This window comes from Molossus molossus, unplaced genomic scaffold (assembly GCF_014108415.1).
Source record: "Molossus molossus isolate mMolMol1 unplaced genomic scaffold, mMolMol1.p scaffold_m16_p_19, whole genome shotgun sequence".
In the NCBI taxonomy this organism is placed as follows: Eukaryota; Metazoa; Chordata; class Mammalia; order Chiroptera; family Molossidae; genus Molossus; species Molossus molossus.
In genome coordinates this window covers 37861414-37889028 of record NW_023425354.1, presented here as the reverse complement: position 1 = coordinate 37889028, position 27615 = coordinate 37861414, and the positions used below count along the sequence as shown (strand labels likewise).

The 27615-nt window shown below is 37.4% G+C and overlaps 2 protein-coding genes across 6 annotated transcripts in view; one reads left to right on the top strand and one right to left on the bottom strand.

The window, feature by feature from the left end:
• Positions 1-27615, top strand: part of NF1 (neurofibromin 1) — a 268601-nt gene that overhangs the window by 171740 nt on the left and 69246 nt on the right. The gene's annotated exons all lie outside the window — the stretch shown is intronic.
• On the bottom strand, positions 20628-23480 carry OMG (oligodendrocyte myelin glycoprotein). Its single transcript, XM_036268581.1, has 2 exons — positions 23139-23480; positions 20628-22315 (listed from the first exon to the last, which is right to left on the bottom strand). Exons 1-2 carry the CDS (start codon positions 23139-23141, stop codon positions 20987-20989), a joined length of 1332 nt encoding a protein of 443 aa, XP_036124474.1. The 5' UTR covers positions 23142-23480; the 3' UTR covers positions 20628-20986.

Below are 27615 nucleotides of genomic sequence, written 5' to 3'. Positions count from 1 at the left end.
TTGATGCTTCATACACCTCAATCTCAACTTATTTAAAATTCAACATTTTCCCCTTCCTGCTCTACTACCTAGATATATTCTCATAATCTCTTTCTCAGTTAATTGTATAAATACCTAGCCAAATGGCTCTCCAGCCTTGGCTTTCTCTTTATTTTCCTTTTCTTATTGATTTTAAAATACGTGGGCCTCTTCATAATAATTAAGTAAAATTTAAAGTTCTGAACTCTCCGTTACTCGTATGCCCCCAAACAAAGCATTTGCCCATTATTCAGACCTTTATTTATTTATTTATTTATTTATTTATTTATTTATTGTGCAGATAGAGTGAGAGGGAGAGAGAGGAAGAGAGAGAGAGAGACAGAAACATTGACGTGAAAGTGACACATCGAGTGACTGCCACCCGCACGACCAACCAGTGCTGGGGACAAACTGCAACCAAGGTACGTGCCCTTAACGGGAACCGAACCTGGGACTCTCTGGACTGCAGGCCGACGCTCTAACCACTAAGCCAAACCGGCCAGGGCGATTCAGACCTTTATTTTATTTTTTTTATTTTTTATCCTCACCCGAGGATATTTTTCCATTTTTTGTACAGATAGAGTGGGAGGGAAAGAGAGGAAGGGAGAGAGAGAGAGAGAAACATCGACGTGAAGGGACACATCGAGTGGCTGCCACCCGCACGACCAACCAGGGCCGGGGACATACTGCAACCGAAGCACGTGCCCTTAGCGGGAACCGAACCCGGGTCTCTCCGGACCGCAGGCTGACGCTCTAACTGCTGAGCCAAACTGGCCAGGGCAAAGAATTTTTTTCTTTATTGATTTTAGAGAGAGAGGAAGGGAGAGGGAGAGGGAAACATCGATGAGAGAGAACATCGATTGGCCTGATCCCCCCACTGGGGATCAGGCTCACAGCCTGGGCATGTGCCCTGACCGGGAATCGAACCGGTGACCATTTGGTGCATGGGTCGACGCTCAACCAGAGAGCCACACTGGTGACAGCGATTCAGACCTTTAAATATCTTCTACCTCGGTGTCTTCATGCAGCCTTCCCCACCTGCCCAGAGTGCTTCTTCCTCATTCAAAATTCTGTTCTTCCTTCAGGGTCTGACTCTGATGGCAGCATCTAAGTCGTTTCTTCTCATCAGTCATTTTAGGACTTCATACTTTAAGAGCACTTATCAGAGTCTGTATTTTTCTATAGCTGTATCCTAAATCTTTCCTCCACTAGATTCTCTTTCTTGTTGTTAGGTACTATCTCTTACTCTTTATATTCCTTCTACCTGCTAGCACAGTGAGTGCTTGTACGGAACTGGACATAGTAAACATTGGAATTTATAGCTTTTCTCTGTTTCTTTATGTTTGAGGGCTAATATCATTAATGATGTCTAAAATAATAAAAAGACATTTGGTTGTTTGTAGTTTTCCCTGCATCATAAGCATAAATTTACAAGTCACAGGCCAGAGAAGTCCCATCTCTACTTTCTAGCCACTGTTTTGAGAGGATTTCTTTCTGCAATTCTGAAATCCAAAATTTTCTGAAAACTGGGTTTTGTAGAAAATATTTAGCGCCAAAACTTATTTGGTGGAAACGCCTACCCTGCGTTGGTGTGAGGCCTTTCATTATCTTTATTATTAGCAACTATATTTGTCCCACTTAGTGTGGATGTTAATGTTTCACTGCAGAAATATCAGTGAGGTTGATTTGGGGTGCTGTCTCAAATTCCACTGGAGTGTTACATAATACAAAATAAGGCTAGTATCACCCTGGCCGGTTTGGATCAGCAGTTAGGGCATCAGCCCGCAGATCGGAGAGTCCCAGGTTTGGTTTCTGCTAAGCACACGTACCTCGGTTGCAGTTAGTCCCCGGCCCCAGTTGGGGTCGTGTGGGTGGCAACCACTTGATGTGTCTCTCTCACATTGATGTTTCTCTCTCTCTCTTCCTCCCTTTCTCCCTCCCGCTCTATCTGAAGATAAATGCAAAAAAAAGTGTTTTTGGGTGAGGATAAAACAAAATAAGGCTAATGTTTACATTTGTGTTTCTCCTGTTTCTTTTAGGCACATCACCATACCTCTCCTAATCCTTATAGTTAGGTGGTGCTATATGACTGAGTTCTGGTCAGTAAAATATTGGTTCTAATGAGGTCTACTAGGCCTGATGTCGAACTTCTTACCCATTTTCCATTTTTGCTCTCTTTTGTCAATACCTACTAAAAATGGAGGATTCAGTAGGGCATCTCCAAGACCCTAGAATATGGTAGAACTACCGAATCACATGATGTAAGCGAGAAATTAACTTTTGTTCTATTGGCCAGTGATGTTTTGGGGTTGTTTGTGACAGACGTTAGTCTATACTGACTGATGCAACTGTGTACTGGGTAACTTGCCTTTGCCACTGTCCCTTCTTCTGCACCTTGCTCTGTACCCTGAGAGGCTGCCCAAGGTGAATATCACTGGGCTTCTTCTCTGGCTTCCCATCATCGGTCTACTGGGAATACAAGCAGGAGATTAGAGGGTAGAATGAGAGTAAAGTCAAGTACGAATTCTCTTGGCTTCCTTTCTGCAGGGCCACTGTGGGCTGGCTACATCCCTTCATGAAGATAGTTTTTGTGCAGCATCTCTCTCTGTCTGGTTTCTGGTAGCAGCTCTCTGTCCCCACTTCTTGAGGTATAGTGTCTCACTATCTCTTGCAATTTCCTTAAACTCTTTCCTCTCCTTTATACAGAATCTGTAATATCCCAATTTGAGTGTATTAACTATTTGCTGCTGGAAACTTAGCTAGAATCTTAACGTACTACAAGCAATACGCGGACTGTGTCATCTTCCTAAAATCTGAACAATTCTGAATGTAAAAATACATATTGCCCCAGAGGTTTCAGATAAGCAATTGTGGATCTGTACCAAGTTTGTAGGTTTATTGTGAGTATTAATTATGATTATATTTGTATAGCATTCAATAGAGTACTCAGTTGAGGGTATTTGGTAAGTAGTAGCTATGATTGGTGCAGGAATAACAGATAAGGGTTGAGGGTCATATGGAGCTGAGAGCAGCTTTCATGGGCATCTTTAGGAGTCAGCAACATGGCAGGCAGAAGACATCAAGACCAAAATCAAGAACTATTAGACTGCCCCTTTTGACAGCCATTTCCTCAACCAGAACCAGACCAGGAACTGCTGGCAGAACCAGCTGGCCTTCCACAGCTGTGAGAAGGCAATGACTGCTAAAGGGAGTGATGTCTCTGTGTGTGAATGGTACCAGCGTGTGTACAAGTCCCTTTGCCCCATATCCTGGGTGTTTGCCTGGGTTGACCACTGGGAAGATCTGAACTGGCTGTACCCCATCTGTCTTGTGTCTTCTATCCTTCTCCCAGGGAGGTGAAGGGGGACCTGGGTACATCCCACCCCATGATCCTAAGTCCTTATTATTAACTAATAATAAATACTTGTTGGAAAAGTTTAAGACTATATGTGTAAAGGAGCTGGATGATTGGGCAAGAAGCTGGGTAGGAAATAGCACCTGGACCAGTAAGAAGAACTTCTAGAATGAGTGTTGTTTTGTTTTTAATTTTTATTTTATCAAAATTTGACCACCTCCTCTGTAGACAGTAATAGGGTGAATGAGTATATGAAATAGCCTCAAGTCCCTACATGTGCTAAAATTTATCTGTATGTTCCCTCAATTATCTATATAGTTTTTAAAACTGTTCTTAGGTAATTTTAGAGACACATGAAAATAGTATAATAAAAACTTGCATGTACCTCACTTAGTTTCAACAGTTATCACGCGTGTGCGCGCGCACACACACACACACACACATACACACAGAATAGTAACTATGTTAATAATTTTTTATATGGGTAATATAAATTTCTTATATTTAGAGCTGGAGATTTGGAACTAGTGAACAATTTATAAAAACTTTTCCAGAACTTTCTACATACCTTCACATATTAATTCTTTTATAACTCTCTAAAAATGGAGAAAAGTGATCTGATTTATAAAATTATCTGAATGCTCATAAATTTTATGTAGCAATTTGTTGAGAATTTCAAGTTGTATTTTTTATATATTACTGTAGAAGTAGTGAGGTACGCTTTTCCCTTCTGTAACTTTTCTTTTTGGCCTCTAGGTTTTTGTCTCTTGAAAAGGATACTCGATCATTTCTTGAGTGGCAGTTACATAAACACTGAGCACTGGCAGCACTGTGGCTTTTTGGAAACCTCTGTAGGTACTACGCTCATTGCATCTCTGCCTCACGTCCCTTCAACTTCTCAAGTTTTGAAATCCGTGTATATTTGGCTTGTTCTCAAAGCAGTCAGGTTTTTCAAATGAAAATTCTTACCATGCTGCTAGTGGATTTTTACCTGTATTTACAAGTAGAACATTTAGAACAGTTCAGTAGTGTGTAGCAGCAAGTGGCTTTTTAGTGTGGACAATGACTTTTCAATAAACTTCAGTCGCCCCCTTGAACAACATGAAGGTTAGGAGCACCAACACCCCACACAGTCAAAAATCCACATATAACTTTGATTCCTCAAAACCTAACTGTAGTTGTCCCTGGGTTTCCCTAGGGATTGGTTCTAGGATCCCAAAATCCAGGAATGCTCAAGTTTCTAACTTGTAAAATGGCTTAAAACAATGTATTCAGTGGACTTTCTGTATCTATGGACTCCCAGCCACAGATAGAAAATATTGTTTTCCATTCGGGGTTGGTTAAATTAGAAGATGTGAAACCCAGGGATATGGAGGGCCAACTGTATATTTATTCCACATACAAGTGGACCTGCACAGTTGAAACACATGTTCAAGTGTCAACTGTATTTGGATGCTTCCTAAGAAAGTGGATGTGCAGTTATGCAAAAACAGGCCACTATTATGTTAGATTTAAACATGAGGACTTGCTCAAATTGTGCATAAGCACTTTTCTCTTGTGCAGTAAAATAGCCTCTTCATTTTAGAAATCTAATACAAAAAAAGGAACACATTTTTCTTTAGCTGCAAAATACATGTTCTGAGGGCAAATGTCCATCTTTGAGCAAGTTTGTATTTCTAATCGTATAATAATGTAAGTCTGTTATCTAATTTAATTTTGGCTTGTCATTCTTATTTTTCATTATCAATGAAAAAAAAAGTGATTGAATTTTTAAGAGACTTCCTTCTTGCTGTTTCCTTCTCTTGGATAATGGTATCTCCATCTTCTTTGAGTTTTAAAAGAAGCCTTAGCATCAGTCTTTACTTCTACCTGCTCTTAACCATGTATATCTGATCAATGTTGTCTTGTTGATTCTGCTTCAGAAATTTTTTATGCTTTATCCTAATATTAAAGACTCAGCCGGTAGCTTTATCAGTTATCTAAGCTGGAATTAGCAAACTTTTTTCTGCAAAGGACCAGGTTGTAAATATTTTACATGCTACATAAAGTCTTTTTTTTCTTTCTTTCTTTTTCTTCTTAATCACTACTTTACAAATATAAGAACCATTCTTAAGTTACAGGCTATACAAAAAACAGACCACCAGTAGCATATGGGAAGGTTATTGCCAGTGGACCATAGTTTTTTTGCCTCTAGTATAGGCTATTGCAACAACTTTCTCATTGGATTCTTGTCACCAGTGTTTCACCCCATCCTCTCCATCTTCCACTATTGCCAGAATGATCTCTCTCCAAGGTATGACCATGTTATTTCCAGATAAAACCTTTTATGCGTTCCCATTAGCTAAGTTCTCATACTGGAGGCATTCATGCACCACCTTTGGGGTTTTACCATTTCTACATAATATCCGTACCATTATTTCCTCAGTATTTTTATTGGCTTTTTTCTTAAAAGAAATTTTATATTATATTATAAATAGAAAGTTAGTATTGATTGCCATAACTAGAAAAACATCAACAAAAGATAATAGTAAAAATAAAAATAAAAATAGTAAATACCTATTTCCTATCATATAGGTACCGCACTTCGAAATATCACAGGCTTGTAAGATAAAGCCTTTGTTCCTTAGTCTCTTATACAATGATCAAGTCTCTCCTTCATCCTTTATGCTGTTCACATTAGTTGCAAGATTGCTGAACTAAAGCAGAAGATTGAAAGTCATTTTGGTAAGAGGCTAGTTGATGGCCTTATTTCAGAAATCTGATAATGCTACTATCATTAATGTTGCTCCAAGTAAGCCTTATATGCTTTCTGGGCTGTTCTCAGAAAAGTTGTTCATGATACATTGCTGAGAGTAGCATCAGGCAGTTGTCAAGAAGACTTTAGGAGCTGGAAAGGACACAAAATCTGCCCAGAAAGCTCGGAATGCCAAATGAACATTCCATACATTACCTCCACTAAAACCATTTGTCTCAAAATTCAATAATAGGAGACTAGCCATCACAGTGTGTAGAACATTTTTTACACATTTTTTATTGATTGATTTTAGAGAGAGGGTGATGGGGAGAGAAATATTGATTTGTTGCTCCACCCATTTATACATTCACTGGTTGACTCTTTCTTGTGTCCTGGCCGGGGAGCAAACCCTCAACCTTGCCACATCAGGACAACACTCCAACCAACTGAGCCATCTGGCTAGGACAGTGTGTAGAATATTTTAGAAGGGTGCTCCAGACTTTATATTATATGCCTCACCTTTGTTTCAGCAACACTGACTACCTCACCATTGCCCTATTCTGCTATCTCCTGGCATTCTAGCAGGACTCTATGCTTTTGCATAGGCTTCCCATCAGCTTTGGATGCCCTTCCTTTAACCTATGGCAAATTCCTACTTTTGATGTAAGACCCATCTTAGTAATCTGACTGACTCCTCTAGGCAAGCTAATAAAAATAACAGCTTTGTTGAGATATAATTCATGTATTATACAATTCACCCTTTTAAAATATACAATTCAGTGGCTTTTGTATATTCACAGAGTTGTGCAATTATCACCACTATAATTTTAAACATTTCAGTACCCAAAAAGAAACCCTATACCCATTAGCAGTGATTTCCCATTACTCCTTCCCCTAGTCCCTGGCAACCATTAATTACTTTTGTCTATATGGATTTGCCTCTTCTGGACATTTCATATAAATGGAGTTGTACAATAAGGTGCTCTTTTATGACTGGCTTCTTGTACCTTACGTAATGTTTTCAAGGTTTCACAGGTGTTGTATCATCAGTACTTTATTCCTTTTCATAGCTAAATAATATTCCATTATATAGATAAACCACATTTTAATATATATATATATATGTATATATATATATATATATATATTTATTTTATCCTCACCCGAGGACATTTTTCTATTTTTTGTTCAGATAGAGTGGGAGGGAGAGAGAGAGAGAAACATCAACGTGAAAGGGACACATCGAGTGGTTGCCACCGGCACGACCCAACCAGGGCCAGGGACAAACTGCAACCGAGGCACATGCCCCTAGCGGAAACCGAACCCGGGTCTCTCTGGACTGCAGGCTGACACTCTAACCACTGAGCTAAATCGGCCAGGGCTAAAAAATATTTTTAATTGATTTTTTAGAGAGAGAGAAATATTTATGTGTGAGAGAAACATTGATTGGCTGCCTCCTGCAAAACCCTACTGGGGATTGAGCCTGCAACCTGGATATGGCCTGCAAGTTGAGAATGGTCCTTATATTTTTAAAGAGGGATTTAAAAGAAAGATAGAAAAAAGTTTATGTAGCATGTAAAATATTTACTACCTGGTCCTTTGCAGAAAAAGTTTGCTAGTTCCAGCTTTGATAACTGATGAAGCTACAGGCTGAATCTGTAATATGGGATGATGCTCAATTTACTGAGCACACCGGCTATATAAAACCATATTTATTATTCATTCATCTGTTAATGGATATTGTTTCAAATTTTTTTTAGCTATTATGAATCATGCTACTACAAACATTCATGTACAAGTTTTTGTATGGACAGATTTTTTTTTTTTTTTTAATTTGCTTTGATACATCTTAGAAGCAAAATTGCTGGGTCATATAGTAGCTTGATGGTCAACCTTTCATAAACTGCCAAACTGTTTTCCAAGCTGTTTTATCATTTTACATTTCCACTTGCAGTTTATGAGAGTTCTAATTTCTCTACATCCCCACTCAACACTTCTTCTTGTCTGTCTTTTAAGGCAAATTTTGGTAAATACTTTCTTATTGAGCTATTGCAAAACTTATTACTATTTAACAGTGAGCATGTTGGAATATAATTTTTCTTTTTCTTTATTGAGATATAATTGACATATAAAATTATATTAGTTTCAGTTATACAACATAATGATTCATTATGTGTATGTATTGCAAAGTGATCACTGCAAAGAGTCTGTTTAACATCCATCACTACACATAGCTACAATTTTTTTTCTTGGATTAAAGATTTACTCTTAGCAACTTTCAAATATACAATACAGCATAATTAACTATAGTCGTCATACTATACATTACATCCCAGGACTTATTTTATAATTAGAAGTTTGAACCTTTTGCCTTTTGACCACCTTCAGTCATTTTTTCCCATCCCCCTACCCTCACCCCAAGCAGTCACCAATCTGTTCTCTATATCTATAAATTCTGTTTTTTGGTTTGGGTTTTTTTTTAGATTCCACATATAAGTGAAATCACACAGTATTTGTCTTTCTTTGTTTGACTTCTTTTACTTAGCATAATGCCCTCAAGTCCATCTATATTGTTGCAAATGGCAGGATTTTTTTCCTTTTTATGGCTGAATAATATTCCGTTGCAGTTGTATACCACATTTTCTTTATTCACCTATCAGTGGACACTTAGGTTGTTTCTATGTCTTAGCTATTTAAAATAATGCTTCTTCCCTGGCTGGTTTGGTTCAGCGGTTAGAGCATCGGCCTGCGGTCCTGAGAGACCCGGGTTCGGTTTCCGCTAAGGGCGCATACCTCGGTTGCAATTTGTCCCCGGCCCTGGTCGGTTGTGCAGGTGGCAGCCACTCGATGTGTTCCTTTCACATCGATGTTTCTCTCTCTCTCTGTTCCTCTCTCTCCCTCCCACTCTACCTGAACAAAAAATGGAAAAATGTCCTCAGATGAGGAAAAAATAAATAAATAAATAAAATAAAATAATGCTTCAATGAACATGGGGGTGCACAGAATTTTTTTTTTCTTTCTGTGGTACGTGCCCCTAGCGGGAACCAAACCTGGGACACTCTGGTCCGCAGGTCGACGCTCAACCACTGAGCCAAACTGGCCAGGGCTATAATTTTTGTTTACTCATTGGATTTCTAGCTCCTAGGTCTTAGATGTCTATGTGTGAGTACACAAAGAATCTAGCAGAGTGTGTGGCATTTTATAGAATACTTCATGAATGAACCTAGCTTTTAATTATTGTGTATATGTAATCATTTAGTGGTAGTGTTAAAACTAATTACCAGTTTCAATTATACATGTACATGACTATAGTTTGAAGGAAGAAGATTTGATTTAAAAGAGTGATTAGAATTGGAGTTCTGAATTGAGCCAAAAGATTTCTTGAGTGACTTTATTTTCTGTGATACTTGGTTTATAGAAGTGTAGTGGCCTTGGGTGTTAGTGAAACAAGGGTTCAGTTTACTTATCAAAGACGAGTTAGTGCTTGATCCATACTGAGTAATCCGGTGGTTATGACTTGACGAGTACTACTAGAGACGATGGTGAGTGGCTGCAGTCCATCTATTGCTATGAAAAAAGATTTTTTTTAAATCAACTGTGTTTCACCTCTTTCAATATATAAGTATATGATCCTTGAAAAAAAATAATCTTGAGATACACTCACAAGGTTTGATTGCATAAAAAAGCATGGGAAAATTCTAAAACAAAAATCTAAGATTAAATACAGCCAAGTGAATATTGTTCCCTTCTGAAGAGTCACTATTAGTGGTGATGTACTTACTTCAAACCCTGCTGCCTTTTTTTAGCACAACATTTTAGGGAAATACATTTTTGGAAGTATTGTCAGATGAAGAATGTTCTTTTTTAATGTAGTAGAAATTTTTTTATGATTGAAAGTTTTTGACAAACAAGGCAAAATGTCGAGTTTAGTAATACTATTTTTTGCTTAAAATGAGTGTTTTTCTTGTGTGAGTTATAAACTGGCCCTTAGTAATGTTTGAAAGAAGGGGCCCCAGGGATGTTTGCAGTAATGAAACATTCATTGGAATGAGAATTTAATGATTCAAACATGACTGCTTTAAAGAAAGATAATAAAATTTAGATGTATCACATGTGACATTAATGTTTAAGATTAAAGTCAATTTATAGTCAACTCATAGTTAATATATGAAGATGTTTTACTAGTGTCAGGTGACTCCCTGATCCTTTGGTTAATTTTAGTGTTTTAAAGACACTTTAGATTTTACAGTGTGTCTCTAAGTTCTTTCTTTTTTTTTATCCTCACCCGAGGATATTTTTCCATTTTTTGTACAGATAGAGTGGAAGGGAGAGAGAGGAAGAGAGAGAGAGAGGGACACATCGACGTGAAGGGACACATCGAGTGGCTGCCACCCGCACGACCAACCAGGGCCGGGGACAAACTGCAACCGAAGTACGTGCCCTTAGCGGGAACCAAACCCGGGTCTCTCCAGACCGCAGGCCGACGCTCTAACCGCTGAGCCAAACCGGCCAGGGCTCTAAGTTCTTTCTTTTTAAATCCTCACCCGAGGATATTTTTCTGTTTATGTTCAGATAGAGTGGGAGGGAGTGAGGGACAGAGAAATATCTATGTGAGAGAGACACATCCATCAGTTGCTTCCTGCATGACCCTCAGTGTGGCTGGGGATCAAACCTGTAACCCAGATACATGCCTTTGACTGGGAATGGAACCTGCAACCCTTCGGTCTGCAGGCTAACCAAACTGGCCAGGGCAATGTCCTACAGCTTTTTAAAAAGTTTAGTGTTGGGGAAAGAGAACCATAACACTTCATCCAAATATACTTTATCTTTATTAAAGCAAGAAAGATTTTATGTAATCATTGTAGAAAAGCTGTACCATGAGGAAATAGAGCCTGTAAAATAGATGAAATTATTTTTAAACATTTATTTGCTTTCTTTAAATATTTGTCATCCGTACAAGGAAATCCAGCTCAGTTGCTGCTGTGTAAGTAATATAACTGGGAAATGGATGTGGCTATGTGCCAGTTACTCTTCAACTCTACATGTCTCAGATGCAACAATGGTTGCTGAGGCTTCAGTTGGCAAACAGAAGCCTTCCTGGTGGTTATTGTGGTATATGGCATCCTTGTTTCCCTTACTGATTCTTTTTTTTTTTTTTTTCTGTCTCAATGAAAAGCCATTATATCTTAGTTTATTTTCTGTTGAGGCAAACATTTGACAGGCACTTGAATTCTCACAGTCTAGAGTGTTCAGTTTGTTTGATCTGTGACTATGGGCAACATAATAACACAAAGTGAAAAACTACATTTCCCGGTAGTATTGAGTATTTCATCAGATTTATTTGATACTTGGCTTTGAGATGCCCATGTGAAATATTCAAATATCTAATATCTAAATTTTTACTGATAAATTATATTTCTCATGGGATGAGTAACAAATGTTGTAAACTAGCTGTCTGAAGAATAAAGGGGGCAGGTATATGGGAATTATGTACCAATTTGGATTCAGTCATTTCCATTTTTTATCTTGTTAATTACCCAAGAATCCTTAAACAAGGAATAGCAGTAATCTTTAAAATTTTTATGTAACACCTACAAAGTGCTTAAATCATATACATGATTTAATCTGTTCTTTAAAATACCCACATGGAACACTTGTTCTTAACTGTGTAGATTTTTACCAGAGAACAAGTTTAATTACTTGCCCAAAATAATAACACAGATGACAAGACCTTATCTCGTGATGCTCTTTCTGTTAAACCACAGTGCTTTAAATACATTCAGAATTTTTTTGATCTGAAAAGAACTGTACAGTTTTTGATGTTTTTATTGTGTTTGTGTATGTTTAATTTCTGTGTTTTGAGCTTACCAATAATTTCCAACAGTTTATAGAAGAGAAAAACGGGTGTATTGAGTATTTGTCTCAACTGGTTCCTAAACATGTTTTTGTTGTTTTTTTTTTTGTTTTTGTTTTTGTTTTTCCTCACCCGAGGTATTTTTCCATTTTTTGTACAGATAGAGTGGGAGGGAGAGAGAGGAAGGGAGAGAGAGAGAGAAACATCGACGTGAAGGGACACATCGAGTGGCTGCCACCCGCACAACCAACCAGGGCCGGGGACAAACTGCAACCGAAGTACGTGCCCTTAGCGGGAACCAAACCCGGGTCTCTCCAGACCGCAGGCCGACGCTCTAACCGCTGAGCCAAACTGGCCAGGGCCCTAAACATGTTTAATAGAGTTGGAGGTGCTGAACAAAAATGGCATTTCTTAAAAGTTGAGCTAGTTAAAAAAACTCACTTTGTATCACAGTTTTTCAAAGTGTGAAGCAAATTAATCTTCTTAACACATTATTAACACAATGAGGTGATATTTGTTTCTGTTTCCCTGACTCATTCCCTTTGATCAATCTACTTGTACTAAATTGTTCACAGGTATTAGAATTAACCTTTCTCTGGAAGTTGTTCCAAAGGTAACCAAACCCCCCACGACCTGGAACTAATTTCTCATATGACAAGAACCAGCCTAGCCAAACCCTCCTTCATTCTTAACTTTTTTTTTTTATCTCTGTTTTCTCTGCACTATGAAGCTATGATTTTGACCTAATGGAAGAAACTTAAACTCTAGATAAGACTTGGAGGTTTGACCTAGTCTGTCTTTTTTTTTTTTTTGTCCTCACCTAAGGACATTTTTTTCCATGTTTTGTTCAGATAGAGTGGGAGGGGGAGAGAGAGAGAGAGAGAGAGAGACATCGATGGGAAAGGGACACATCGAGTGGTTGCCACCCGCACAATCCAACCAGGGCCGTGGACAATCTGCAACCGAGGTGCGTGCCCTTAGCGGAAACCGAACCCGGGTCTCTCTGGACCGCAGGCCAGCGCTCTATCTGCTGAGCCAAACCGGCCAGGGCTGACCTAGTCTATCTTAAGGAGGTCATTGTTAGCCCACCAGACACATCTTTGATCTGTATTAATTCATTCTTTTATCTATAAATTCAGATCAAGATGGTAAAAAAAAACAAACAAACTCAAATTTCAGTTTAGAGATATCTAAACTGAAATCAAAAGGATGAATAAGGCCCTGGCTGGTGTGGCTCAGCTGGTTGAGTGTCCTCAGATTGTGGCCTCAATCCCTAGTAGGGGGCGTGCAGGAGATTGGTGTTTCTCACATCGATGTTTCTCTCTTGCTCTCCCCCCCCCCTCCCCTCTCCCTTTCTCTCTCCCCCTCTCCCTTCCTCTCTCTCTAAAATCAATAAAAATATATATTTTTTTAAAAAGGGTGAATAAGGGTTTTCCAGGGGAAGAAGAGGGAAGGGAGTGAGCCAAAGAGGATATGCATTATCTCTAAAAGCATGGTGGTAACAGAGGTAGATTAGAGGGACAAAAAGACATTTCGTTTGAACTAAACAGTGAGGGAGCAGGAACATTTTATGATGACAATGTAAAGGAAAGCACGGCTTGATCACACAGTAAGCCATATTCAGAATTTAGATTTTATTCTGAGACATGGGATATTATTGGGGGGAGGGGAGCTTGTCTAGTTAGATGGGGGACAATCCTGACAGCAATGACCAAGTAAACTAATACAGTGTAGATGTGTTTCCAAGAATTCTGATAGTACTTTTCTATTTGTTACTTCATTTTCTTGTTTTCCTACTCAGCCTTAAATCCCTTGGACAGCCCTGGCTGATCTTGCTCAGTGGTTAGAACGTTGGCCCGTGGACCAGTGAGTCTCGGGTTTGATTCCAGCCGTGGGCACGTACCTCAGTTGCGGTTCTTCCCCGGCCCTGGTCGGGGTCATGCAGGAGGCAGCCAGTTGATGTGTCCCTCTCACGTCGATGTTTCTCTCTCTCTCTCTCTCTCTCTCCCTCCCCCTCTTCCTCTCCTTCTCTCTCTCTCTCTCTTTCTCTCTCTCTCCCTCTCTCCCTCCCTCTCTATCTGAAGATAAATAGAAAAATATCCTCGGGTGGATTTAAAAAAAAAAATCCCTTGGACAGCTGTTCCAGTAGTTCTTTTCTTAGATCCCTTACATTTTTCAAGGACAAAGCAGATACTAAAACATACTTGGTACACAGTATTAGCATTTTAGTATATTTCTCTTTTTAAGGTGTTTTTATGCATAGTTCTGTAAAGATGTATGTTTGTGGCCTATAATTTTTGCTTATCTTTATAGTGTTTGCACTTTCCACATTTCTAACTTTAAAACAAACTCTTAATGTTTGTATTGGACACATATTTTTGTAAGTGGATCATCATTTGCTTAACCGATTTCCTAATGGTAGATACTTAGCATTGTTTCCTTTTTCTTTGCTGTTAGAAAGAATGCTGTAATTTATCTAGAATTTACTACATTAAAGGTTAAAATTTTTAGGTTTTTTTAATCATCGCTGTGTTGTCCTCCCCCCAATAGCTGGTATATTAAGAATGTGCAGATTATGACCTGCTGAGTGAGGAGGCACAAGCCACCCATACAGGGTCAGAAGGTAGCTCCCTCAGCATCCCAGTTCCCACTTGGGGGAAGTGAAAATCTTGGGATCTTTTTTATTTGACCCGAGTACATTCATACAGAGGAAATAAAGTCACAAGATTTATTACTTACAAATCTCAGAAACTCGGAGCGGGAGGCACAATCAGCCAGATGAAGGTCAGCCCTTTATCTCAGGTCATGAGAGCGGGCAGGGTCACAAGCACTTATTACTTATAAGTTAATTGGGGTGGTGATCACTTTTTGCAAACTCAGCTTAAGTGTTTTAAAAGGTGTATGAAGAGAAGCAAAGTGGGAACTTGTGGTGGGAATTCTGAACTCGGTCCTTATTTAAATGTCCAGACTCTGGCCTGGCCGGTGTGGCTCAGTGGTTGAGCGTTGACCCATGCACTAAGAGGTCACCGGTTCGATTCCTGGTCAGGGCACATGTCCAGGTTGTGGGCCAGATCACCATTGGGCATGCAGGAGGCGGCCAATCGATGTTCTCTCTCATTGATGTTTCTCTCTCTTTCTACTTCTCCCTTCCTCTCTCTCTAAAATCAATAAAGAAAAGTAAAATAAAAAAATAAAAATTTCCAAACTCTGCATATATATATATACAGGATTGTCACACTGTGAAATGTCTGGGCAGCAAGTCAGAATAGCTGTTTTCTCATCACAATTGCCAACTGGTGTCCAGAAGAGTTATACCAATATGTGATATGGCTATATATTTTGTCTTCCCCAGCATTGATTTTTTTTAAAAATATTTTTTTCTGTATTGATTTTAGAGAGAGAGGAAGGGAGAGGGAAAGAGAGATAGAAACATCGATGATAGAGAACATTGATTGGCCGCCTCCTGCATGCCCCCCCCCACTGGGGATTTGGCCCACAACCTGGGCAGCATGTGCCTTGACCGGGAATCGAACTGGTGACCTCTTGTCGCCTGGGTCGATGTTCAACCACTGAGCCACACCAGCTGGGCCCCAGTATTGATTTTTATTACATTTCTTTCATTGCTTGCTGATTTAATAATGAGAATGATATTTTATTTTTAATTCTCCATTATTTTGTGGTCGACTATCAAGCACCATGCTTCTTGTCTTTTAAATATATTATTTGTGACCTTTGTCTACTTATCCATCAGGAATCTAAATATTTTTTCTTATTTTTATGAGCTTTAATTAACAGTCTCCTTTATTTCCTTTGGATATTTTCATCATGCTCATTGTTTCAGCATAAAGAAATTTGAGGGTTTTGTATAGACAGATCTGTTGATGATTTCTTTGTGATTTTTTTCTTTTTCTAGTTAAAAAAAAAGTCACCCAGAGATTTACAAATAGTTTTAAATTCTTTTGTAAGTTTTAAGACTTCCTTTAAAAAAATTTTTTTTTAATTTTAATTATTTTATCCTTATTTGAGGATACATTTACATTTATCTTCAGATAGAGGGACAGGGAGAGAGGGAGGAAGAGAGAGAGAGAAACATTGATGTGACAGAGACACATTGACTGGCTGCCACCCACACAATTCCAACTGGGGTTGGGGACAAACTCCAACTGAGGTACGTGCCCTTAGCGGGAACTGAACCCGGGCTTGATGCTCTAACTGCTGAGCCAAACTGGCCAGGGCTAAGACTTCCTTTTTTAATGCTATCTTATTTAGTTCGTATGTGGGCATAGCACATGAATTGAGTGTTAAATTGGACTGTTTTCCATTATTCCTAGCATTGTTTATTAAATCTTTTTCTTCTCTTTGCTTTGTGATTTTTTTCTTCTAAAGTTAACAATGTTTAACAGCTTACTATGTGGTAAGCACAATTGTGTAGCGCTAAGCACTTTACATGTATTACCTCATTTTTTCTCACAACAACCCTATGAGGAAATGGAGTCATAGAGAATTCTTATGTGTATTATGCTCTAATTGTGCTACCATTTCTATACTGGGTTATCTTCCTTTCTATTTTTATGCCACTACCATTCTGTCTTCATTTTTACAGCTGATATGTTTCCTCTCAAGAAAGACTAAGGTACCTTTACTATTTCTTCCTTTTTCTATTCTTGCCTGTTTATTTTTCCAGATGAACATAAGTGTTTCATGTTGTGGTCTAAAAAGACTTTCATTAGAAAGTTTGTCAAAGTTGACTCAGTCCATAAATTATACTGGAAATAATCGCATCTTTACAATATGAGTTAAGGTGTATCTCCTGTGCTGAGCCTTGGTTCCAGGTGCGTTCCAGGTGCTTAATAAATATTTATTGCATGAAAAAAATAAATGAATGGAGACACATTTGTTTATCATCTCTATCAAGTTTATATCTCAAATTACTGTTTTTTTACTTTTTCCCCATTTGGTCCTACACATTTTGTGTGACTGTTATGTTTATTTTGTATATTGTTATTGTCACGAGTGGTATCTTTTTCCATTGATTTTCTAATTTTTTGTTGCTAGCATATGAGAAAACCTTAATGTTTCCATATTAATTTTGTTATTTAATTAAAGTTATTCTTCTGAAGGCATTCCTGAGGAATCCTTTAGATAGACAATTAATTCCTCTGTTAATAATAATCACTTTGTTTCTTATTTTTCTGTAATTTATCTGTTTCTGTTTCTGAAATTTTCCAAAAAAAGATTAGAAAGATTGATTATAATGGATATTGGTGCTTAATTCTAATTTTAATAGAAATGTAACTGTTTACTTTTAAGCATGGTGTTTTTATATACATTATATCATTTTTTATCTAGTTCTTAAAATGTACTTCAAAAGGAATAACCTTATCTCCCAGCCTGTGTGGCTCAGTGGATTGAGCATCGTCCCATGGACTGGGAGATCCCGGTTTGATTCCCAGTCAGGGCACATGCCGGAGTTTCCAGCTTGATCCCCAGCAGGGGGTGTGCAGGAGGCAGCTGATCGGTGTTTCTTTCTCACATCGATGCTTCTCTCTCACTCTGAAAAATCAGTAAAAACATGTATAACGAATAACCTTATGTAATGAATAACCTTATAAAAGATTTTAGGTTGACTTTGGTCTGACATTTTTGGTGTCAGTTAAAGGAATTTGTATTGCTTCAGCACATTGTTATGGAAGATTATTGAATAATGCATACATGTGACTCTTTAAGTTAGCTATAGAAAACACCTTCTCATTCTGCTGTGATATCTGAATGTTTCTCTGACTTTCATCTGGGTCCCTATTGCACTAATTTCTAAACCTGAATTCTAGAGGGAGAGGAGCAGGACTGAAGCAAACACACTCTTGTTCTCTTGCTCTGTCTTATAGATAGAGCTTAGGTGTTCACTGGGCTTGGACATAACACAAGTAATAATGATAATCCGAAAACAACAGCAGCCATGTTACTGCATAGAGCATGTGGGGAGCCAAGACACAGTGGTCATGCTTTATGTGAATTATGCCGTTTAATCCTCAGAACAAAACCACTGTGAATAAGTCTGCTAGCCCATTTTAGCGACAAGGAAGGTGTGATGTAGAGTGGTGGTAACTTGTCCAGGTTTATGCAGCTGAGAAGTAGCAGAGGCGGCAATATTTACGCCTAGAACCTTTGACACCAGCACACACACTATTCTCCTCTACTTTATCCCTTATTGCATTTACTTTTGTGTATGTGTTCTTACTTGAATTCTCTTGACTGGTGAGAAAAAAGTACAATAAAAGTTTGTAAAATACAAACCTTAGGGTTAGATGGATGGATGGATGTATATATTTTTTAATCCTCACCTGAGGATTTGTTTTTAATGATTTTAGAGAGAGAAGAAGGGAGAGGGAGAGAAAGAGAAACTAATGTGAGAGAGAAACATCCTGTACATATGGGCACCAACCAGGGATCGAATCTACAACCTGGATATGAGCCCTGACTGGGAATTGAACCCATGACCTTTCATTGTATGGGATGATGCTCCAACCAACTGAGCCACACTGGCCAGGGCTGAATGTATATCTTATGAACTTCAGAAGTAGATGCTGAGGACTAATGCATTTTGAAATATTTATGAAGCCAATAATACTGTAGTTCTTGTGTTGGTGGCAAATAATGAGCCCACCTCCATAGATAAGGATATAATTTCCTTAGAAGGAAGTATTATCTAATTACTTTAAGGCTAGATAATACTTCTTTCTAAGGACTTAGAGCTGTGTAGTTGACATGTGTTGTACTTGTAAATTTGATGAATTTTTTTATTTGCATGTCTATCAATAAGATTGGTGTAATCCGTAGTGCTGGTAATGCTGTAGTTCATAATTTTACTTTCTTGTCACTTCCTCCATATTTTTTTTAAAAAATATGTTTTTATTGATTTGTTTTTAAGAGAGAGAGGAAGGGTGGGGGGAGAGAGAAAGAGAAACATCGATTGGCTGCCTCCTGCATACCACCTACTGGGGATCAAGCCCCCAACCCTGACATGTGCCCTGACTGGGAATCCAACCAGCAACCTCTTGGTGCATGGGACAACACTCAATCCACTCAGTCACACTGACCAGTACTTCCCCCATATTTCTAAGATATTTCTATGAAAAAAAAAATTTTTTTTGACACCTTCTAAGTGAAAGACATTACCTCTGAGAAACCTTTTGTGAAACTCAGTATGCGTTTTTTTAAAACAAGATGCTAATGTGTGATAGACTAGAAAATATCTAAGCAGTTAGCCTCTGTCAGTGATGGTGAAGATACTAGATCAGTGATTGGGAGGAAGTGGGAACAGCTTGTCTATTTGGAAAAGTAATGCATTTTAAAACCATTTAGGGGATTATTTCAAATAACCCCTTTTCTTCATGGTGAAATTCCCTGACATAGTGAGCTAATTAGGTTTGCTGGGACAGAAAAATGTTCAAAAGCCACTGTACTCGTCAGCACAAGAGGGGAATTGCTTTATTGAAGCTTAACAGTAATTTTTCCATAAGCCTGGTGCTTAAAAAAAAAACCAAGGGGGTGAAGGGGAATAACAACACATTAGAAGGTTGTTACTTTTCTCTCTCTCTAATTAGAAATGTTCCCAAACCTGGAAAGAGGTCTATCTTAATTTTAAAGTTTCTTGGTAAGGAGCATAAAAATTTATTTCTGTACTCTTTTCCCAACTAGGAGTGCTTGAAATAGATTCTTCCTTATGTCTCACAAATGAAACACCTCACTTGTGGCTCACCCATTTCAATTATGCTGTCTTGCATTTTAATCTAGCCTTGTTTCAGGGCTGCTTTTTCTGACTCTTGGCTATTACTTATGTTTGTCTTTAATTCATAAGGTGGCTTACTTTTATATTTGTAGAAAATTCTTGATGTTCTTCTAGTTGGAATCCCAGTGCAATTTGTTTTGGAGTGTTAAGATTTGTTTCATACCCAGCCCTAGTTCTGTTGTCTGTTTTATTGGGTTCATTATCTGGTTGTAGAACCAAATGAATCTCGTCTTTTTTTTCCTTCCTCCTTTCCTTTTCTCTCTCTCTACCTTAATGTGCCCATGTTGTGAGACCCCCATGATTTTATCCTGAAACAAATTTTATTTTTAACTTAGGTAAGTCAGATTCTAATTTCTGATGTGCAAAGATGAATTTTCCTCTCCTGCACATGGAGACTTTTAATTTTGTAAATATTTAAATTTCCATTAATAAATGGTTTATTAAATATGCACTAAAAATATTCCTTTACATGACTTGAAATCTAAACTTTTTATTGTGTTTTTAATACTTTTCTTAAATGCAAAAAGCAAAACCATTAAACTTCCCTTATTAAAATGCAAAGCCTAGTGTCTTCTAGCTTTTTGAAGAGCTTTTGTCCATTATATAACCTGTAAAGTAGCCAAGAGTTCCTCAGAAGCAGGACATCATTTAGATTTAAAACAACTATGGCTTGTGTGTAAAATAATGATGTGGACTAATCAGTCATGGAGTGGCAACCATAGTTTTACTTTGGTGGCAGAATCCTTGTATACCTCCAACATTTCATTCACCATAGAGACTTTACCAAGGTACATACCTAGGACAAAAATGTTTAAGTCATTTTGAGTCTACTATGTAGATTAAGTTGATATGACTAGAAAGCCAAATGACACTGTTATGAGCATAGACCATTTATTTTTCCCCCAGATGTTTGACAGTGTAAATATACATAAAATACATATTAAAGTTTAGATGCTTTATATTTTGTGCAATAAACTGAAGCCTTAAAAAGAAAACATTTCATTAAAAAAAGAAATTCATTAGTTTTACTTAAGACAGTAAAATAGCAGCAAGTACCAAGACATTGTGCACTTGTTTTATTTAAGACAAGTTACTTCATTTACATCAGAGTCAGAAAGGTAAGACTGGCTTTCTTGAATACTTAATATAGCTTGAATCACTGGTTAGATAGGGGCATATTTTCCCAACTATACATCAGGGAGGAGTTCTTTCATTAGTTTCAGAAAACGCAGACCCTCAGACAGCCAGCATGACCACAGCATTGAGCATTAAGAGAAATGAAGCATTTACTTTCCAAGCACTTGCCACAGAAGGTAAGCGAGTCTTTACATTTGTGGTGGTCTCTTCCCTCCGTAAGTTAAGGGTTGTGCTTTGTTGAGGGATTTCAGAGAAATTATTTGGCATGCCACTAGTAATACTTAGGGTCATGGGTGTTGGGGATGATTTTGTTGCGCTAGTGAGGCCTGTGTTTGTAACCATTCCATCTTGGAGATGAATAGTTAGAGTTGCAGCTGCTGCTTCATGCGTATCAATCATTTCTGTGGATGTATCTTCTGGATAGGGCACGAAAGCCTTGTCAGTGCTAGTCAAGGTGGTGTCTTTGCTTAGAGTGGCGCCAAACGTTGTTTCCTTTGTTCGGTATTGTTTGGGTATTTTGGTCACTTTGGATTGAGTTACCATACTCAGAGAGTTAATGGTGTCCACTGTCTGCATGCCACTTACAGTGAACACGCTTGATGTAAATCCAGAGGGTGTGGGGTATATTCTGTGTTCCTTCAAAGATGATATTTGGCTAGAACAGGGAGTTCCTACCACATGGGCTTTTGTTTGCATCATCCACTTCAATAAGTAAGTAATGTTTTGCTTGTGGTCACATGACCACCTGTTATTGTAAAGGGTTATCTCTTGCAAATGAAAGAGTTGGTCAAAAGCTTGATCTGGAATGAATGTGAATTTATTGTTGTGCAGGTAAAGATGTGTGAGGTCTGTGAGGCTTATTAATGTTCCTGGAAGGATTTGTGTCAAGGAATTGTTAGACAGGTCCACGATGTGTAGTTTGGAGGGCATGTTGGTTGGAACTGTCCAAAGTTTGTTATTACTCAGGTTGAGAACCTCAAGACTTCTTAGTGTATTTTTAATGAGGACAACCTTTTCCAGCATATTCTTAGAAACATCCAGATATTTAAGGTTCCACTGATAAGCAGTATCAGACTTGTCAAGCAGTTTAATGTTGTTATTAGCAGCAGACATATTCCAGAGGGACCGAGGTAACTGAGCAGGAAGGCTTTCAAGCCTGTTATTTGAAATGTCCAGGGTCCTCAGATTGGTGTATTGGGTTAACTGGTTATGCAGATCAGTAAAGTGGTTATAAGACAGATTTAAATGGATAATATTCTCTTGCAGTCCAGCTGGTAATGTGCTCAAGTTTCTGCCTGAACAGTCCACATGCCTGTGCCTTTCTGTGCATATACATTGGAGAGGACAAATACATAAAACACCAGGTGTGAGAAACAGAAGGATGAACAGGCTGGGAGACATTTTCAGTATCTGATATTCCATCAAAGCCTGGAAACAAACAGATACACCCTTCTTTTAATATGCAAATACAATTAGGCATCTGCATGGGTCAGTTAGCATTAGGAAAAATTTTCAATAAACCTCGTTGTTGTTGAGTCCTTTTATAATTGTTCCAGTGATTAAACTAACAAAGCTTCCCTTCATTTATAGTCCAAATGCTTAATCCTTCAATTGGGGCTATGTGGTAAAGAGAGACTCTCTCCCCCAACTCTCTCCTGAATTTTCTCCTTTATTTTCTCCCTTCTTTTACATGGTCTTTCTTATTATCTTCCCAGAGCCTTAATATTATAAAATGGCATTTTCTGCAAATAAAGAATTGGAATCTTAAGCTTGTTACTGTTTTTGATAATATTCTTTTTACTCAGAAGGGAAAAAAATGGCTGTCGTGTCTCTCTTTTTTTTTTCAATCTCTGCAGTAATATAACAGTCAATGTGTGTGTATAGGGAGATTTTATTTAGATATTAAAGCAATACTTAGAAATTAGTCTTTGTGATTTTAGGATAAATATATCCTTGCAAAACATTTTAAGGCACTTGCAAAATCCAAACCAATACCATACTTTCAAACCTCATATTTTATAAAGTGATTTTTTTCTGCATATCTCAGTGCCGATTCTAAAAGAAAACAATGTGTATATTTACAAATTGAATGACTATTGAAAAGAAATTCCTCCACTGACACTGCAGTAAATTTCTGGTGCATGCACTTGCTATTGAATACATATATTCAATCCTAACATTGACTTTTTCTAAAAGAAAAAGAAAAAAGCATTCTGAGGTAAATCTTTTACTGATCTAAATAACATCTTACCATAGTGTCGTCTTCAGCATCAGCATCTCATTTTCTCCCGGAAACTTAAGCTTAAAGGTCGCCTTGTTCTGGAGAGTAGGAACCGCTTCTGGCTGTGAGCTGTGCCTGCTTGCTTAGCTGCATTGTGTTGCTGTGAGCAGAAGCTCTGCAACCACCTGATCAGCACCACATAGGAGGACTGCAGAGCTGTCATTGGTGCTGACTCAAATTTATTGCAAGAGGTGCACGCGCAACAAAATGGACCAACATCTTTTTTCTAAATTCATAGCATTAAGCCATACCTATGTAGCTCAGATTTGCTATAGGGTGGAATGCCTCACGCACAGTAGATCCGGCCCTTACTCATTTCTGTCATTTTGTCTGAGCGTAGGTTCTACATTTTAACATTTGCCTCATGAAGAATTTGTGGTTCCTTTTAGTGCCTCCACTCTTCTTTCCTTTTTCACACTTTGAAAATGAATTTAACTTTCCTCGTGGATGGTTTTCTACCCTATTAATTTAATTGTTTTTATCTCCTACCTTTTCTTGTTGTCATGTCACTTTTTAAAATAACAGAATACAATTTGTTTGATTTTTTTTGTACTCCCCTAACATGGTGGTTATTATGTATAATCAGCTTTTCAAATTTATCAACTACTTAAATGTTCATCTTCCTTTTGGGAAGTAAGAAATACTTAAATATGATTATTTTGTTTTTCTCTTTCTGATATAAAGGATCATTTTCCTAAGCTACACACAAGCAATGCTATGTTTTTAAATGAGCATCTTAGGCTTTTAATTATCAGTTCATGTAGTAAAATAAATGTGTTTATTTTATAACCTTTGGGTTAAGGATTCTTTTTCTTTATGAAACTTTGTTTGGTGAGTGGGTATAAGTATTGTTTCCTCAAGAGACATCTTTGATACTATATGAATGACCATCTATTTGAATTTATGTTTTAAAAAGGCATCAATTTCAGGTAATTTCTTCAAGCTTTTAAAATTATGTGAAATAATATAAAAGGGAAAACTTTAGTCATGAGTTTAATAAAATGAGACCAGATTTATGCTAGGTTCTACTCTACTCTTTATTGGATTGATTCTATAATCTGTTAAAACTTGTCTAATTTCCAGAATAGTCCATTTACCTTAGGAAAAAATGCAAATAAAGTTACTGACATGTTCATTACAATTTGTTACCATTTAAAAATCAGCAATTATAAGCATATTACATTTAAGGTAAATCTCTTTATGCCTAGTTACAAAATCCTCTATTTTTCTCTAAATTACATTTGCCATTATTTCACCCCAATTAGAATTTAAATTTAGTATTAAAATTTGAAGTTTATCTTCTTAGAAAGCAAACTATAATCTAAGAGTCACCTTTTGAATAAATTAATGTTCCTCGAAAGGTATCTACATCTTAAAAGTCTACAGTGTTAGAAATTTATTATTGATTAGGTACTCTATTCCCATTTTATTTTGAGGGTTCAGCCTTGGACTCTGAATAAGATTCTTTCTATGGATTTCAGAAACCAGTCATCAATCTTAGGGCTTAAAAGTAATGTGTTAAAAATATTCCATTCAGCAATATTGTGGAAATAAGGAATGTTTTGACATTTAGATTTCTTCTGCATCAGCTCTTAATGGGCTGTTACACTTCAGGGGATGTGTCTGAGGGTCAGTTTACCACTTCAATCCTTTTAATTTTAGGAAGTCTCATGTGGAAGTAGAGTTAACCAGTTCCATCATACTTACCAGTACTTTTGTTTGAAAGAAAGAACATGTTATTTCATTAACTAATGGATTCGAATGAATTTGGGTTTAGGCTGTCTCAAGATTAGCTTCTGCTACATATAATTAAAAACATTCCAATATAACAGTAGTGAGTGTTTTTCATTTCAGAGTTTGGGGACATCCAAATTGCTGTTTCTTACTCAAAAATTATTATAAAATTCTTAAAAAGAAAAAGGAGAAACATTTTAATATATTTGAATTGCCCTTATCAAACTGTCCTTATGCTTTTAGAAATTCTCATGAAATAATAGTATATTAGTATTACCCCCAAAATAATTTTTATTGGTTTAAGTGTTTGTTACAATTTATTTTAGATATTATTTGGACACATTACTTTTTGTTGTTGTTGTTAATCCTCAACCAAGGGAATTGTTTCATTTATCTCCAGATAGAGTAGGAAGGAAGAAGGGAGAAAGAGAGAGAAACATCGATGTGAGAGACATCAATCTGCTGCCTCCTGCATGACCCCTACTAAACCCGAAACCCAGGCACCTGGGAATCGAACCCATGACCCTTCGGGCTGATGCTCTAACCAGTGAGCCAAACCGACCAGGGCAAGGACACATTACATTACATTTTGTATAAGTCTGTTAGGATTTACAGCTATTTAGGCAACTATTATATTCTGGGCTCAGTAGTAAATTCATTTACACATTCTTTTGTGCAACACACTGCCCTAGGCTGTATTACCCCAACATTATGAAAGGTATAACAAATTGCCTGTTGGGAAACAACTGTCCTATGTTAATCAACAGTTTGGAAACCCAATCAGTTTATCTTTATTTCTTAAGTTGATAACATTTATTGTGCTTATTTGATACTAAAAAGTATTATATTCTCTACTTTTGGTAATATAGTTGGCTCTTCAGATTGAATTTCCTGGTAAAGACAGCTAAGAGTACTGAATCAAGTATTTTAAAAGTGTGGAAGAACTGACAAGGTAGAAATTATCAGGTCAGAATCTAAGTCGACCAGTCCCTTCTCCCACCTCCTCACCCCCTTTCTCTCCATGTTGCCAAAACTCAGTGATTTGTTCTCTAGAACGGCCCTCATCTGGATTGATCTGTTTGCTTCCTTGTGAAGATTTAATTTGTTTCTCTATCCCTCATATTTCCTATAAATGGTTTCTAACAGCATTAACCTAATTGCTTACTTGTATCATCCTATAATAGTTTCAAAATAATACCAGTATTGCTGCAGACAATTAGATGACAAACTACTGAATAAAGTTTAAGATTTCTTTGCAGCTCTATTTGTTCTTAGAATATATTTTACCAAGGATGAACAGTCAATTCTGTATTCTAATGCAACATGATATAATTGTTTTCTTTATATTTTTATATCAACTTTACATCAAGTTGGATTCATTTGTTTCAGTTATCAGTTTTTAGGGATGGCTTAAGTCAAAACTGTATAACAAGGTATGTTCAGAGAAATCTTGCTTCTGTATCCCATCCACTCTGTTCTCTTCCTCCTCCTGTTGGTGACTATTTTTGTTTATTTTTTGTCAGTATTTATTTTTGCAAACATGCAAAAATATGCGTATATTATATGTTCTTATACCCTTATATAAAAGTTTGCACACTAAATATACTGTTACACATTGTGTGTGTGTGTGTGTGTGTGTGTGTGTGCATGTTTAAAATAATATATCTGGAAGATCACTTTGTATTAGTACATAGGGAACTTTCTCATTCATTTTATGGCACATAGTAGTGCCTTTGGGAGTAAACCATGGTTTATTTAACCAAGCCCCTATTGATGGGTATCTGGGTTCTTTCCAGACTTTTGCTATTATAAATAATGCCACAGTGAATACCCTTACACCTAAGTAATTTCATATTTTGCCCAATGAAACTTTGAAAATGATTTCTAGAAGTGGGGTTGCTCTGTAAAAGGGTAAATGCATTTGGAATTTTTCTGGTTATTATCAATTCCTGTCTGTAGCCTATACCATTTTACAGTCCCACCAGCAATGTGTCAGGGTGTCTAGTTCTGTACAGCCTCACCATAAACTTTGTAGTTGAACTTTGGATTTATATCAGTAAAGGTAATAGTATTTCGGTGTAATTTTATTTTTTATTTTTATTTTTTTTATCCTCACCCGGGGACATTTTTTGATATTTGATATTTTGTTCAGATAGAGTGGGAGGGGGCGGGAGGGGGGAGAGAGAGAGAGAGAGAGAGAGAGAGAGAGAGAGAGAGAGAGAGAGAGAGAGAGAGAAACACAAACGTGAAAGGGACATGTCGAGTGGTTGCCACCCACACGACCCAACCAGGGGAGGGGACAAACTGTAACTGAGGTACGTGCCCTTAGCGGAACCGAACCCAGGTCTCTCTGGACCGCAGGCCAACGCTCTAACCGCTGAGCCATACCGGCCAGGGCTCTCAGTGTAATTTTAAATGCATCTCTCTTATAATGAGGAAGATTATCTATATATAATGTTTTTAAGGACTATTTAAATATTTTCTTCTGTGACTGTCTTTTATATGTTTCGCACATTTTTTTAAAAAATGTGTTGTGGGTCTTTCCCAGCCCTCTCTGTATTTAGGACTTTTTTGTTTGGTTTGGTTTTTAGAGATAATAATCCTTTGACTTGATTTGTGATTTTTTTTTTCAGTTTGTCATTTGTCTTTTGACTTTATTATGGTGATTCTGTATGTTTGTTTGTTTTTGCCATTTTAAAGTTTGCTATAATTG